At 46.1% G+C, this 17,427-nt stretch overlaps 1 protein-coding gene across 1 annotated transcript; it reads right to left on the bottom strand.

Moving 5' to 3' along the window:
- Nucleotides 1–11,758: 11,758 nt before the first annotated feature.
- LOC119650077 (gram-negative bacteria-binding protein 3-like) lies at nucleotides 11,759–13,353 on the bottom strand. Its single transcript, XM_038052576.1, has one exon. The coding sequence runs from the start codon at nucleotides 13,242–13,244 to the stop codon at nucleotides 11,835–11,837; it is 1,410 nt and encodes a 469-aa protein (XP_037908504.1). The 5' UTR covers nucleotides 13,245–13,353; the 3' UTR covers nucleotides 11,759–11,834.
- Between the last annotated feature and the right edge of the window lie 4,074 nt (nucleotides 13,354–17,427).

The following is a 17,427-nucleotide window of genomic DNA, read 5'->3' as shown; positions in this document are numbered from 1 at the left end:
ACTGCGCCCCCTAGCATTTGATTCCCTACTACCCCACTCTAGGGCCCAAGCATTGAAATCACCAACAATCACTTTTGGATTTCGTCCCCTTGCGTCGCGAACAAGATTGTCAAGCATTTCCTCGAATTTAGACAGTATCAAACTTGGTAGGCCGTAGCAGCTGTATACATATACACCACTTATTTTCGCCAACACAAAGCCACTGGTTGCCTAACTTGCAGTACATTGTATGGCCTGTCGACCACAAGCCCATATCGCCGCACCAAAATTCGAATCTGTGACCCATATGATACCGTGACGGTTTTTATATGGTTCACTTATGATGGCAATTTCCATCTCAGATTCGAACGTGGTCTGCTCAAGTAATTCCTGAGTGACCCTGCAATGATTCAGGTTTATTTGGATAAACCTCATTTTCTCATTGCAGTGAGCGCCTTCCATTTTGGGTCCCTATCGCACTCTCTGGCACACTATGGCCTTTCTCCCCACGCCTTCTGCATCGATCGGATCGATCAATGCCGCTGGTGCATGCCTTCGTGAAGTGCCCAAACATGAGGCATTTAAAGAACCTCTTCAGTGAAATTTGTTCCCTTAATCGGCAGAAAACCCATCCTATCCGAACCCTTCCGGCCGCCAACAACATCTGTGCTGCCTTCGCTGGTACTCGTATTGTGGCCCTTTGAGTACCACCATAGGCTTTTCGTAAGCCCACAACAGACTCCTCGGTAAGTTCTTTCAACTTGAATTGCTCCTTCAGAGCAACACAAATTTTTCCTTTCGATGTCACTTCATCGAGATCCTTATATTGCATACAGATCTCATGTTTTTGGGCACGCACTGCGGCATTCTCCCCAAGTGAGTTTTTCACTCAAAGTCATCAGTTTTGCCACCGCTGGATCTTTTCAGCTCGAACATGAGATCCCCTTTCTGGGTTCTTCGGATTCTGTTCACATTTCCGCTCAGATCTTTTAGGTCGGGATCCGCTTTGACCTTTTTGAGTATCTCCCCGTAGGACAGATCGCTCTTACTGGAGATAACAATTGCATCTGGACGAGTTCGCACTTTTGGTTTTCGTTTCGCTTTTATGTTGGTAACTTTAGTCCATCCATTGTTTTCGTTCGGTTTGGGCTTCGGAACGCTGGTCGACTTTCCTAGATTCGCTGTACGTTTTCCTCCTTCTGAGCTGTTGGTGTTGGTTTTCAGAATGTCCTGTCCGCCTTTTTTTCTCTTAGGCGCCTGCTGATTATTTAAAGGATCCCCATCTTTTCCACGTACTCGTTTATTTCGTCCGGGTTCGATGGTAGTACGGTTAGGCGTCACTTGGGTCGCTTGTGATACTGTCGGCACAGCGAGGTTCCGCGTATCCTTATTATTCTTTTCCTCCATCTGTGATCAATAGAATAGAAGACTCTAATAGCCCTCACCATATTCTTTATGGATTGGTGCACGTTGTGTTTGTCCTTGATAAACTTGGACAGCTCAACTATTTTTACCCCAAGCTGGGTGAAGGGTAATTCCTCCGGATCGGCACTCTACACCCTATAAGTCCCGGCAGTACTCCTTTTACATGGTCCTTCACTTTTGGCGTTTATTGACCTTGCGTGTACTTTATCCTTCATCGTCTTTGGAATTGGTGGAGATCTCAAAGTTGATGAGCTTCTTTTGAATGGATCCCTTCCTAGTTCCTGGAGCAACTCCTGGTGTCGAACATCTTGATCATGTGCGGTCGGTGTTGTCACGGTTTTGTTGTCCAAAAATCTGCCTTTAGTTCATCTTTGTTTGCTCTTGTTATTGGTGACCGCGTTTTTCTCCTCTCCTCTGCTTTTCGCAATTTATCTTGAATTGATGCGATCATGGAGTTGACCGCATCCCAATTCTCTTGATGTGCTAGCATTTTCGGCACCAGATTTTCTGGTACCAGCACCTCTCCTAGAATCTCCTCTAGATTTCTCCTTTCTTCCACAAATCTCGGACAGTGGAAGAATACATGCTCTGGGTCCTCTGGGACTTCATCACAATTTGGACAGGCGGGTGTGGTCTCCAATTTAAACCTGTGAAGGTATTGGAGATGTCCTCCACGTCCCGTGAGAAACTGGGTGAGATTATAATTAATCTCACTGTGTTGTCTCTCCAACCACTCCTTGATGGCAGGAATGAGCCTGTGAGTCCACCGACCTTTTCCCGAGCGTTCCCACCGCTCTTGCCATCTATTTATGGATCTCTCCCTCTCAGCGTTCTTCGTCTGCGATAAGGGAGAGTTTGGCTCCGCATGGTATATTTTCGCCATCTCATCTGCCAAGATGTCAATCGGCATCATTCCAGAGATGACGAATGCTGCATCATCTGAAACAGTCCTGAAGGCAGAGCATACCCTCAGAGCTGTCCTCCTGTAGATCGCATTCAGTTTGCTAGTGTTAACTGACATTCGCAATGCCTCGCTTCAAACTAGGGTCGCATAGAGCATGATTGAGGTCACCACCCTAGCTATAAGCAACTTAGAGGCATGCCGTGGCACTCCCACGTTCGGCGTCATCCTCGCCAGGGCCATACTGGCAGTGGATGATTTATCAGAAACATACTGTACGTGTTGCTTATAGCTGGGCTGCCTGTTCATCACCACCCCCAAGTATTTGATGGTCGGCTTGGAAGTGATGATATGATTCCCGACTCTAACACAGGCGTAATTTCTCTTCCGGCGCTTCGTAATGAGGACCGCTTCTATTTTGTCCTCCGCAAGCGTTAGACCAGAGCTCTCTAACCAGCATTTGACAGCACTGATTGCCTCGCTTGAGTATAACTCAGCATCTTCGAGATGCTTTGCGACAACAACCAGTGCAATGTCGTCAGCGTAACCCACCACTGTGGCGTCATCGGTGTCATACCAGAGCCTCCTTCCAATTAAATAACTATCGACGATAGCAGCGAGATAGGCGGGAATACCAACCTTCGGTAAAGATTTCCGTATTAGATTCCAATTTGCCGAATTGAATGCATTTTCCACATGCAGGGTTACTACCACGCAATATTTGCTGGTACTACCTTTTCCGTGAATTGCATCTTCGGCCAAGCCAGTAACCAATTTGATGGCATCAATGGTTGATCTGGCTTTCCGAAACCCATACTGCCGATTTGAAAGGCCGCCTTGGCTCTCAACAACAAGGAGTAATCTATTGTGGATTACCCGCTCTAGCATTTTCCCCACAGTGTCCAAAAAACATATGGGTGGGTATGAGGATGGTTCACCTGGTGGTTTACCAGGCTTAGGCAGAAGCACCAACTTCTGCCGCTTCCATACCGCTGGAAATATTCCCTCGGACATGCACGCTTCGAACAACTCAGCAAACATATCCGGTCTGGATTTCACGGCAAGCTTAAGGGCCTTATTCGGTACTCCGTCCAGACCCGGTGCTTTATTGTCTCCTATTCTGCCGCAGATCTCCAGCAGCTCGTCTCTGGTGACTGGCGGGATTGCCGTCACATTCAGAGATGGTTGGAATGTGTCGGTGTTCTCCTCTTGCTGCGGGAATAACCCCTGGATGATTTTCAACAAGAGGGCGGGGCACGTGATCTGCGGAGACGAACGGCCTCTAAATCGTCCCATCACGATTCGATAAGCTCTCCCCCACGGGTTTTTGTCCGTTTCTAGGCAGAGCTCCTTAAAGCATTTGCTCTTGCTTCGCTGGATGGCGAGCTTGAGGGTTTTGAGGACTGCCTTTTAGGCGCACTCTTTCTGCCCTTGATCGACTCTATCTACCGCCCTCTGAGCCGCTCTTCTCGCTCGGTGGCAGGCTGATCGAAGGCCGGTCAGTTCATCATTCCACCAGTAGTTTGGTCTTCTACGGGGAATGCGCACCTCCTAGGCATGGACGCGTCACATGCTTTGGCGATGCATTGAGCCAGATAGACAGCTCTTTCCGTAGAGGCGCCTGCTATATCAGGTTGATCCAACCACACCTCTAAGAAGCTCTGCTCATCCAAAGATTTTGCAGACCAGCCTGAAATCTTTTTCGGTTTCGGGCATGATAGCTCTTTGCCCTGAGGTTCGACACATGTCTCAAAGAAAACTGCCTGGTGATCGCTGTGGGTGTATCGTTCGCTGACGCACCAGGACATACCACGCGCCAGCGAAGGGCTGACAAAGGTCAGGTCTACAACCGAGCCTGATCCCCCTTTCTGAAAGGTGTTTACAGCACCTTCGTTAGCCAAAACTATGCCCATCTGCGCAAAAGCTTCTAATAAACTGCGCCCCCTAGCATTTGATTCCCTACTACCCCACTCTAGGGCCCAAGCATTGAAATCACCAGCAATCACCTTTGGACTTCGTCCCTTCGCGTCGAGAACAAGATTATCAAGCATTTGCTCGAATTCAGACAGTATCAAACTTGGCGGGGCGTAGCAGCTGTATACATATACACCACTTATTTTCGCCCACACGAAGCCACTGCCTGCCTGACTTGCAGTACATTGTATGGCCTGTCGACCGCAAGCCCATATCGCCGCTCCACCAGTCGAATCTTTGACCCATATGCCACCGTGACGGTGTCTATACGGTTCGCTTATGATGGCGATTTCCATCTCAGATTCGAACGTGGCCTGCTCAAGTAAATCCTGAGCGACCATGCAATGATTCAGGTTTATTTGAATAAACCTCATTTTCTCATTGCAGTGAGCGCTTTCCTAAATTCTGGACATTTACCACTCCCGGCAATATGCCGGTTATCCTGTCCCTCTTTTACTTCGCACAATAGGCACTTGGGGTCCCTATTGCACTCTCTGGCAATATGGCCTTTCTCCCCACACCTTCTGCATCGATCGGATCGATCAATGCTGCTGGTGCATGCCTTCGCGAAGTGTCCAAACATGAGGCATTTAAAGCACCTCTTCAGTGAAATTTGTTCCCTTAAACGGCAGACAACCCATCCAATCCGAACCCTTCCGGCAGCCAATAACATCTGTGCTGCCTCCGCTGGTACTCGTATTGTGGCTGTTTGAGTACCACCATAGGCTTTTCGTAAGCCCACAATAGACTCCTCGGTGAGTTCTTTCAACTTGAATTGCTCCTTCAGAGCAATACAAATTTCTTCTTTCGATGTTACTTCATCGAGATCCTTACATTGAAGGTAGATCTCATGTTTTTGGGCACGCACTGCGGCATTCTCCCCAAGTGAGTTTTTCACTTGAGTGCGAAAGTCATCAGTTTTGCCCACGTTGGATCTTTTCAGCTCGAACATGAGATCCCCTTTCTGGGTTCTTCGGATTCGGTTTACATTTCCGCTCAGATCTTTTAGGTCGGGATCCGCTTTGACCTTTTTGAGTATCTCCGCGTAGGACAGAATGCCCTTACTGGAGATAACAATTACATCTGGACGAGTTCGCACTTTTGCCTTTCGTTCCGCTTTTTTGTTGGTAACTTTAGTCCATCCATCGTTTTCGCTGGTCTTAGGCTTCGCAACGCTGGTCGAATTTCCTAGATTCGCTGTACGGTTTCCTCCTTCTGACCTGTTGGTGTTGGTTTTCCGGATGTCCTGTCCACCTTTTTTTCTCTTAGGCGCCTGCTGATTACTTAAAGGATCCCCCTCTTTTTCACGTACTCGCTTATTTCGCTGGGATTCGATGGTAGTACGGTTAGGCGTCACTTGGGTCGCTTGTGATACTGTTGGCACAGCGGGGTTCGGCGTGTTCTTATTATTCTTTTCCTCCATCTGTGATCTATAATAGAGAACTCTAATAGCCCTCACTATATTCTTTATGGCTTGGTGCACGTTGTGCTTGTCCTTGATAAACTCGGACCGCTCAACTATTTTTGCCCCAAGCTGGGTGAAGGGTAATTCCTCCGGATCGGGACTCTGCTCCCTATAAGTCCCGGCAGGGTTACTCCTTTTACAGGGTCCTTCACTTTTGGCCTGTACTTTATCCTTCATCGTCTTTGGCATTGGTGGAGATCTCAAAGTTGATGAGCTTCTTTTGAATGGATCTCTTCCTTGTTCCTGGAGCACCTCCTGCTGTCGAGCATCTTGAACATGTGAGGTGGGTGTTGTCACGGTTTTTGTTGTCCAAAAAGCTGCTTTTAGTTCATCTTTGCTTGGTCTTGTTATTGGTGTTCTCGGTAAAGTCGTACTTCGCTTGAATACTTCCTTCTCCAGATCCAAATCACTTGTAGCATTATATGCCAAGGTGGCCTAGTTGTCCACCACCGAGGCACTGCGGTCGAGGGATATCGACGACCGGGAGCCCGCTTGCTCACTCCCAAAAGCCGCCGGTGCTGGGGTTCCGAGCCCCTGCACCGTAAGTTTCCTCCTTCTCTCGTCTTCCATGGTGGTTTTATGTTCTGGGTATCCTTCCCATAGCCATTTTGGTCCGCGCACCAGAGATGAGCAAACACTAGCCCATGCACAATCAAAAAAGAATAGTGCATGAACACATATTTACACATCAATAGGTATGCCCCTATCCGCCAGCTGGGGTCGCGCCTGATGGGAGATCTGGCCACTCCTCACAGGACCGTCTGTCCGTCTGTCCGTCTGTCCGTCTGTCCGTCTGTCTGTCTGTCCGTCTGTCCGTCTGTCCGCCTGTCCGTCTGTCCGTCTGTCCGTCTGCCCGTCTGCCCGTCTGCCCGTCTGCCCGTCTGCCCGTCTGCCCGTCTGCCCGTCTGCCCGTCTGCCCGTGTGCCCGTCTGCCCGTCTGCCCGTGTGCCCGTGTGCCCGTCTGCCCGTCTGCCCGTCTGCCCGTCTGCCCGTCTGCCCGTCTGCCCGTCTGCCCGTCTGCCCGTCTGTCTGCCTGGCCGTCTGTCCGTCTGTCGTTCCATTAGAGACTCAGGATAGAAAGGAGAATCGTCATGTTCAAAACTATGCCCAGTTATAAACTGGGTCAAGTGATAGTAGACATCTGCATGGCTGGGCATAGTCCAAGGCTGGATATTTGGAATTATCCCAGCGTTCCTGCCACACCCCGATTGTGCGCACTTTTTCTTCTCTTCTTCGATCGTCGGCATTATGATCCATTATGCTTTCCAATTGTATAGTTGGCTAGCAACAGCATTCTCGGTGGTTTTTTTTTTTGGGGTAGAGTAGGTGAATGCATTTACGCACACAGTGTTGGACTCCCGATTCGGTACGTCGTCGGACTACCAATTAAACACCTCCCCATCGTCAGAGAGCTAGCCTGGAACCGTTTGTCACATTACTTCGGGCCAGCCCCCGAACTCTCCCGCCTTGCGGAGCCTTCAAATCAGGGAATTCCTTTCACCAACGGGCGGGGAGAGGAGGAAGGGAACTGTCAGTTCAAGGAACCCCCTGCCATCCGGCTCCTCCACCGGTCGAGTTCTATCTTCTTAGCAACGAGAAGGGCCCGAACGTAATGGGCAACACGGTTCCAGCTGTCAGCAGTCCTCAGCATCTCTTCCACAATGTTGTCTGGAGGGAGATCCCCTGTGTTTAAATAGAGCTGCTGTCGAACCCCATCCCACCTTCCACAAGAAAAAAAAGTGTGGTGGGCATCGTCCACAACTCCATAGCAAAACACACAATGCGGAGAACGCGCCTTTCCAATCTTGTGCAGGTAAGACTGAAAACTTCCATGCCCACTTAAAAATTGGGTAAGGAAATAGTCAGTCTCACCATGCTTCCGATTCAGCCACGCACCTAAGTTGCCGATGAGCCGCGCAGTCCATCTGCCTCTAGTTTCATTTTGCCAAGAGAGCTGCCACTCGTCTAGAGTGTGTTGCCGTTCTTCGTGAGCAACCACCTCCCTTGGCTCATCTCCCTTGCGCTTGTATATGGCCTGACGCTCCCTAGCAAGAAGGAGCAAGAAGGATAACTCCCGCGAGCACCACCACGGCCGGTTCAGAGACTGTGCGGTACGCAGACGCCACCCGTAAAGCTCCCCGTCTCTGTACTTGCGCGAGGCGTCTACGATATACCTCCTTGTTAAGAGCGCCAGCCCATACCTCTGCGCCGTAGCGCAGGGCAGACTGCGTTGAACTCATCAGGAGACGCCGCCTACTAGACGTAGGACCCCCAATGTTTGCCATTAGCCTACTTAACGCCGAAACTCCAGCCGCAGCATTGTTTGCTGCTGCTTGGATTTGCTCAGAAAAGCTCATCTTTGAGTCAAGAGTCAACCCGAGGTACTTTACCGCTAATTTTGACTCGATTATCGACTCGCCGAACGATATGGGACGCAAGGTCGGAATTCTCTTCTTAGTCAGGATGGCTACTTCGCTTTTTTCCAGTGCAAGGTTGAAACCATGAGTAGTCATCCATCCGCTTACCCGTCGCATCAATATGCCGAGTCTGCTTTGAGCCTGTTCGACAGTGCGTCCAGCAACAAGCGCTGCGACATCATCTGCGTAGCCGACCAGGCGCGACTCTTCTGGCATGTCGAGTTTAAGCAGACTGTCACAGGTAGCGTTCCAGAGGTCCGGCCCTAGGATGGATCCCTGGGTTACCCCCGACGTGACCTCCATCCACCTTTGACCCTCTAGTGTTTCATAAAGCAGGGAGCGGTTCCTCAGATAGTCGCTCAAAATCCGTAAGAAATAGTTCGGCACGTTGAAGGTATTGTCTAGTGTGCCTAGAATGTCTTTCCATCTTACGGAATTGAAGGCGTTTCTGACGTCAAGCGTTACGAGGAGCACCACCCGTCGAGTTCGGCGGCTATGTGCCTCTGCTCGTCGAACGGCGACCACGACCTGCATGACAGCATCAATTGTCGATCTCCCTGCCCTAAAACCAAACTGCCCGGGAGATAAATCTCCGGCAGCGCGTATCGCTTCAGCGAGTCTACTTCTGATGATCTTTTCAAGCACTTTCCCAGCAGTATCAAGCATACATAGTGGGCGGTATGAAGACGGCAGTTCGGGATCGCCTTTCCCTTTAGGGATCAGCGCAAGCCTCGCAACTTTCCAACGAGCAGGGAAAATGCCCTCTTTCAGGCAAGCGTTGAATGCGCCGAGCAGTAGGTCTGGCCGGTGTCGGAATACCAATTTGTACACCTCTGCTGGAATACCATCGGGTCCTGGCGCCTTCTTGTTTTTCATAGAGAGGACTGCCTATTCCAACTCTTTTACAGAGAAAAGTGGACAGTCCTCTGCGCTCTCCGCGGCGACGTCACCATCCCATACGGGGTGTGCAGGGAAGAGTGCCCTCACAATGCGGTCCATCTGCTCGGCCTTAAGTGAACAGGGTTTCCGCAGAACCCCGATTTTTCGGGTTACAAGTTTGTAACCGAGTCCCCACGGATCCCCATTCACTTCGTCGATCAGATATTGCCAGCAGCGAGCTTTGCTCTTGTTTATTGCGCTGCGGAGTCTCCTTTTGGCTGATTTGTACTCCATCATTATGGTACATGCCCTCCTCCCGGTTGCCTAGACGTTGTGTTAAGCGGCGGAGCCTGTGACATTCCTTCCGAAGCTCTGCGATTTCCACTGTCCACCAATACATGGAAGATTTGCCGCGCCTCGATGTCTTCCTGGGCATGGAGGCTCCGCAGACCGTCGTTATCAGGTTCATAACTGAATTTACGACAGTGTCAGCAGCGGCGCCACCGCCCCCAGGAGCACCCTCCAGAGTGGCCCCACCTGTTCCCAGAATTTCGACAAACTTCCCGGTGTTCACTTTCGCGACGTTCCATACACAGAAAGATCGCTGGGGTGGCGCACACCGTGGTTCTCGGTGATTTGGCTCCCCCCATAGTGGACATCATGCCAATTAACTCCACTGCAACTTTCCCTGCATTCTCACCGGCATAGCTCAAGTGTAAATCAGCATATCTGACGCTAACTCTTATCACTTCCAGATATTCTAGTCTAAGAAATATTGCAAGTAGGCACCAATTCATCCCCCTTGCTGAAAATGATGTCACACCAGGCACCCTTTATTACGGTGTAGGTGTAGAAACTTAGAAGTTGTGGTTCCGTAGCAGGATATAAAGAGTGTACTCAGAGGCAAGTACATTCTCCAACCCTGATAAGGTACCCTCCCTCCCCTATCTCTTGAAGCAGCACAACGCTGAGGTATTTGATGAAAGGACTCCATCTCTGCGCTGAGTTGATAGCATTCCTCAATTGCTTCGTCTGCCTGATTGACTACTGCATTGATAGCATCCACCGTTGATCGGCCGACACGAAAATCGTATTGTTGGCTTCCTCTACAATTGGGTGCTTATAATGCGCTCTGACCACTTTCAAGCATTTGCCTTTTCCACTGAGTCGAGTAAGGTGCTCTCTGCCAAACAGGTATTAAAAGTGGAAATGAACCACTCCATAGCCACGTTCGGTATTCCGTACAGCCTAGGTGCGTTTTTAGCCCTTGGTTTTTCGCAGGCAATAGTAACCTCATCCTCTGTTATACTTGGGATGTCCTTTGTGAGATGATCAGAGGGATCACATTGCGTTCTTCCGAGCTTATTATCCTAATTTGATTCAGATACTCATTCAACTGACGGCTGAGTGCGCTGCCGGTTTCTCTGCCGTAACTGGCAGGCCCAACTTAACGTAGATGGCGGCCTTAACAAGTGTAACGAAGACTTTTGTTGTGAATGGCTTCAGTATTTCTTCTCACCTGATTATCGGAAAGGATTGGAGGTGGTGGTGTTATTTGAGATTATGATTATGAGCTATATTGGCCCCCAATATGTTCTAGCCGTCAACAGCTGTCAAAAGTGAGGGCATGGTCAATTTAGTTAAAAGTGGATCTCTCTGGAGACACCCATATTTGTTTGTGGATCTTTTCCCATGCAAGACCGTACTTTTAACAACTATTTTATATGAAACCGACACTTAAATAATCCGCAGTCCATTGCCATTGGTATATACGCTATGGGAGCCAACTTAGCGCCTAACTTATGTTAAAATGTTAAAATCTCTATGTATGATTTTGATACCATATCTAGGTCGAATTTGGAGGGGTTGTTCCACTGCCTCGTAGAGTATCTCCGAGTCTCCTCTGTAGGGGCATGAACGTTAATGAGGCTGTCGTTTCTCATGCGCAAAGTCCACTAAGATTTTAAAACCCGACTAGGAAACCTAGGCCACTATACTATATGGTACAGTGGTTCTTCTGGAAAACACCGGTCCCCGTCCAGCGCGTCGCTTGTAACGTAGTGATATCAGCCTTGTATTCGGATAGTAGGGTATCGGGTCGCTGCTTTTGTAGCTTCGCAACAATCATTTTTCGTATAGGGTTATCAACCCCTGGATTGGAAGACCCTTTTATCCTGTTTTCAACGCGGAAAACTAGTTTTTATCCTTTTCCGTCTGCAGTTTTTCGTTACGAAAGAACGGTTGCTGGATGATGCTCCATCGTAGGTACAAATCCAAGTTTTTGCTTTGGGGCCTATACAACTCTTTGACCGCTGTTGAACAAATTTAATTTGTCAAGAATAATTAAAGATGCACAAAAAATAAATAAATTGTCAACCTATTGTTATACGCTTTTTACATAATGATATATGCTTGAATTTCTACACGCCTTTTAAATAACGCTCAACCATGATGATGAAGGTAAACATAAACGCATATAGGTTTACTTAAGCTATTCTTGATACAGTGCTTCCGAGAACAACAATTCTTTAACATTGAAAAATTATAAAACACAGTCATTCTTCTTGCCGGTTTCATCTTGCATTAAGTTGTTCGTTGTAAAGACCCAATAAATGTAAATTAAGATTGAAATTGTGTCCGCCATTCGCTCGTCGCGAAAAAATCCAGTTGTTGCACAACTTTAACTAATAAAAAAAAATCACATAAAATGAAGTAATATTTAATCCAAACTGGTTTTTTTCAGAAAAGCCTTTATTCTCCCTATATACTAATGTATTTATGTATATGTTTTTACTTAAACAGTTAATACCTTTACATAATCAATTATCAATTTTCCTTGTGGGTAATTTGTACCTTTTATAGCATTCCAGAAGTCATTGTGAGCTCTCGGTTCTCTATTTATCCATGGCTTACCCGATATATTATCATCAAAATCATAATGGCCACCTACACCTAGACCAATTGTTAAGTGGAACTCATGATCAAAAGGTGCCATTTTACCACCCCTTCTTATATATTCAGCATTTGGAATTTTTTCACCCGCCGCTGTTTCAGCGTATCCAAATCCGTTGCCTGGTTCAATCAAACAATACTCAATCCCATCGACTGATGTAGTAATCGAATCTGGCGTCCACTCTAAACTGAAAATATGAAAATCTGCACTCCATGTTCCACTTTTTTTTACATTTTCGCACGTAAACAGATTTCTAAATTTCCTTTCGCTTGCAAGTATCGCACCACCAGATAGAACTAACGGGTCTGACTCAGAGAAGAAAGCAACCCTCATCTGCCCGGAGCTGTAATCTCTGCTTCCATAAGCGTTTTCGGAAGGATCCAAAAAAAATTGAGGAAATGCCCATTTCATGTTTGGCAATTTGGCTCTTATTTTAACTGATCCATACTTGAAGCTAAAATGATTTTTGGTTGTAACTTGCCCTGAAGCTATTGGCGGCAACATGAACCTCTCGCCGTGCTGGTCACATTCCTTCGTTCTAATTTCTCCCGTGCAATCTGTACGGAAAAAGAGGTGGCCTCGCAAGATGTTTTCGCCGTAAATATCTGTTAAGCGCTTTGGCTTTATGAAAAGGTTGCTACTTTCAGTGTAAAGAATATCATCATTCAACAGGTAAGTTACAAATTCATAGTCAGGTTCCCGGGAAAACCGTCTCTGCTGAGTCCACTTGGAAGGATCTATCGTCCTGCTGGAAAAATCCTCAGCGAAAATCTCCACGTTCGCGCACTCCTGTTTCACTCCGTTTACATAAGTTACTGAAGGCTTACAAGTCTCAGGAGAAGGCGAGGGAGAAGAAGGAAAGGTAACGACGTCGTCAGTTTTATTAACATATCCCGTCACTTTGTATTCGCCATTGTCCTCACGATAACCAGATCCATAATGCAGGGCATATGTCCAGTAGTAAATAATGTCGCCCACTTTTAATGCTGTTCCTCGATCTCTAAATGTAAAACGTCCATTTCTCGGCTTCGTAATATCCATGGACCAGTGCCCAGCTTCGAGGCCTTCCATTTCTTCGTTGAGTTTCCCATGGAAGGCGAATAGTGTCACGCCATCTTCAGCAGGTATCGAAACTTGAAAGCCACGCGGATAGAACACTTCAAACTTTGCGCGTGGAACCACATAATATCCTTCAGCTGAGTTTAAAACTATAGTTGAAAGCAAAAACACACGGAAGAAACACAGCAACATGACTCCCCCGAGTAGAAGCAACTACAAGCACTTACGACCGGTCTGAGATGAATGGCGCCGCAAACTCCTACTTTCTTCAAACACGTTTTCTCCTACTACATCAGTTTACCAGTATGAGTTCTTATCATATGGGTTAATCGGAGAATAATGTTCTAACTTAAGCGAAAGCAATGATGATTCTTGACATTATAGTGTGTCAGCTTAAATCGGAAAACATATTACGTTTGTGTGAACGTTGTATTCGCGCAAAGCTGGACACTTTTTATACAAAATCGTTTGTTGTTCATCTGCCCTGCACGCAAACCTTCAGAAAACATAAAACCCAACTATGTCTTTATAGGAACTCTATCCTCTTGCTACCTTCCCCCTCAAATCCTTGATGTCCTTGAGTGGATCTTCAATGACCGTAGCCTAGTCCTCCTGACATTCCAGTCCTCTCTTTCATAAATTTTGGATATCGCAAAAATACGTGTGCCCTCAAAACACCATCCCAGCCAAAGAGTATCTCGGACTACCCAATTTAGGCCAATTGCCACGGTTGTGTTATCCAACTTCCACCTCTAAAAATACTCGCCAATTTGCGTTTCAATTAAAAAGACAAATAAAATCACTTTTGGACGGTTTATTGCATTTTCATATGTAAGAATTAAAATTCGATTTTTTTTCAATTTTTACTACGTTTTTAATGTTTTCTTTTTTGCATCTACACACATGTTGGTCACTACTTATCTTCTTCAGCAATTAGAAAAAGTAAAAAATGTTATTAAAGCGGAAGAAAACAATCGGTTTTGAATTTAATTTACAACATTACTTAAACAAGTCGGAATACCGGAAGCTCGCGCTTCGGATATAAAGGTTTTGTGTTCATCTTATGTAAGAAATTTCAACGCATATTTTTCTATCCGTATATAGCTACAAATCCAACATACTCCTTCATATTTTTCCAAACTACGAGACATACGTACATATTACAGCCATAGATATTACGCTCACCCTAAACAAACAAACTGCCTATTTCCGAATACTGTACACATATAGGCACGTATATAAATTGATCGTACCCATATTTCGGATTTACTTCTTAATCTATTTGAATTAGGGACTACCCCCAAAGTTCATTAGCACGCATATATTATATAGCTACATGCACACATGTCTGGCTGGCAAATAACTAAAAAAACTAAAACAAAATAATTCTCTGAGACCCAATTCATAAGAACTTATTTCGTTGTGGTATTGACGAATTGATATGTAATGATGACGTCATGCAGGGTGTAGAGTGCACGAAATTCACAAAAAATTGTAAAGTTTCACCTCCTATAACTTTGTTAATAATAATTGGATTTTCTTCAAACTTGACCAAATTGTGCATTATATTCTTCATTATGCGTATGCCAAATTTTGTAGTTCTAGGATGAACATAAGGGGGGTGCCGGGTAAATTTCTAAAATGTGGAAATATACTATTATTAACTTTATTTGTGCAGATGTCGGAACCGGATATATTTTGAGGCCTAGATTTCGTAGAGATGCACCACTGTGATTTTTTTCAGATTTTTCGGTTGAACAGGTTCTGAGAACGAGACCTGTTACACTTTTTGGGGGTCATATTTTGAGCGCTCACTCCTCCATGTTTCACCCAATATCAAATATTGCACCAGTTTCGAAAAGTACTAATTGAGACCTTTCATTTGATATCCCACATGGCTACATTCTGTGAAAAAAAAATTTGCACCCTCCATTCACATGTATGGGGAGCCCCCCCTTAAACTTAACACAAGATGGCGCCACTTACTGCATGTAAAGGGATCACCAGATCACATACTCTCACCAATTTTTGTAACAATCGGTCTAGCCGTTTCCGAATAAATCGGGTGTGACAGACAGACAGACAGACAGACAGACAGACAGACAGACAGACAGACAGACAGACAGACGGACAGACGGACAGACAGACACCGTCTCGATTCTAATAAGGTTTTGTTTCACACAAAACCTTAAAAAGGATAGATATTGGCTTCTAGTTGTAGTTAAGTCTAAAATTGATAGACCAGTAGCGTACTCCAAACTACAATTTTATTTGATTATGTATATATATATTTATAATTACAAAGCTTTGTACTGATGAAGGGAGTAAGTTGCTCCCGAAATATATATATACATAATAAAATAAAATTATAGTTTGGAGTAAGCTACTGGTCTATCAATTTTATTACTTAAAAGCTTACTACAAGTCTTGTTAAATATTGATTAGTATTCTACAGGACCCAGTTAAGGGGTGACGCCTGTTTTTAAGGTTTTGCATCCGGATAGCTGAGTAGTTAGAGCACAAAGCTGTCGTACGGAAGGTCGCGATTCAAATCTCAGTTGCGGCAGTGGGATTTGTATCGTGATTTGACGTCGGATACCAATCGACTCAGCTGTGAATGAGTACCTGAGGCAAAGCGGGGCAATAATCTCGAGCGAGCGCAATGCTGACCACGTTGCCTCCTACATCCTGTAGTGTACCGTTACGGTCCTAAATGAAGTGCTGATTGTGCCTACGATTATTATTAAAACCTTATTAAAATCGATCTATCACAGAATAGTTTGAGCGCCTTTTTGCGAGAACTCGTCATCTTGGCATAGCAGCGTCGCATGCTCCCGTTATGCGTCCAATCATTTGCTCTACCTTTTCTGTAGCCGCACCACCGGGATTTTGGCCTTCCTTATGAATGCATCCTCTTAAAACTTTTCCACGGACCAGCCCTGGTTTCCAACTTCACGGGAACGCACATCGATGCATATCCCATATTTGATTTGGAGGAAAATCGCCTGGTAGTCGCTGTGAGTATAATGCTCACTGATAAACCATGTCATTCTCCTCGTCAATGTGGTGCTCACATATATCAGATCGACTATTGAGCCAGATCCTGTCCCACGAAAAGTGAAAACATTTCCCGTATTGGCAAGCATTAAGTCTAGCTCCGCGAAAGCCTCGAGCAGGATACGGCCCCTGGTGTTCGTAGTGCGACTTCCAACGGCCCATGCGTTGAAATCACCCACTATGATCCGGGGTTTCGACTTCTTGCATCCGGGACTAGCATACCTAGCATTCCTTCGAGTTCTGCTATCTTCGCGCTTGGTGGAGCATAGCAACTATATATATAGATACCAGCTGTTTTTGCCCTAAAGAATCCAACTTCTGGAAACTCCATCACTTCTTGAATGGCTTGATTTCCGCACGCCCATATTGCCGCCTTGCCAGTTACATCTGCAGTCCACGCACCACTCTTACTGTTGCGATAAGGCTCGCTGATTATGGCAGCTTCGATTCCCTTCTCATAGATGGTCTGCGAGAGAAGGTGTTGCGCTGCCTCGCAGTGGTTGAGGTTGATTTGTATCAACCTCATTTCTTTACTGCATTCAAAGCTCTCCTAGACACTGGGCATCTACCGCTGCCTGCAACGTGCCGACAGTCGACGCCCTTTTTCTCCTTGCAAAGCATATATGGAATCTCTTTTTCTTCGGATAAACAAAATAAATTTTAATTCATAAAAACTTTTATTAAGTTATAAGAGTAAAATTCCACTATTAATTTTAAATGCGTGAGTCATTCAGGCATGAGTCATTCAGGCTCAGCCATGCACTCCCTGAACATATGGTCTTATCCCCCACATTTTCTGCAACTTTTTGACCGGTCAGGCTCATCAGTGCATTTCGCCGCTATGTGGCCAAATTCCAGGCATCTAAAGCAGCGCTTGAGGGACACATGCTCCCTAAGTTGGCAAACAACCCAACCTATTTTTACTTTACGAGCCGACAGCAGTTTGAACGCTACTTAAGCTGGTGGGCTTATGATTGCCGTTTGCATGCATCCGTATGCCTTCCTCATCCCTTGATTGCGGAATCTTGCAAGCTAAGTGGTCCCAACTGCTTTTCTAATGCGTCGCGGATATCCTCCTTGGTCGTGATTTTCTCAATGTCCTTACATTGTATAACAATCTCCTGCTTTCTGGCCCGTACTTCTGCTTCTTCTCCTAAGGACTTCTCTATTTTGCCGAGGAAATTTTCTATCGTTTTGCCCGGAGACTTCTTCAGCTCCAGCATCAAATTTCCTTTTTGAGAGCGTCTCCAAGGTCCATCTCCTCAGGATCGGATTTGACCTTCCTGAGGATATCGGCGTAAGTCATACCACCTTTTTT

The sequence above is a fragment of the Hermetia illucens genome, chromosome 2 (genome assembly GCF_905115235.1).
Source record: "Hermetia illucens chromosome 2, iHerIll2.2.curated.20191125, whole genome shotgun sequence".
NCBI lineage: Eukaryota > Metazoa > Arthropoda > Insecta > Diptera > Stratiomyidae > Hermetia > Hermetia illucens.
This window is presented reverse-complemented; position numbering and strand designations above follow the sequence as displayed.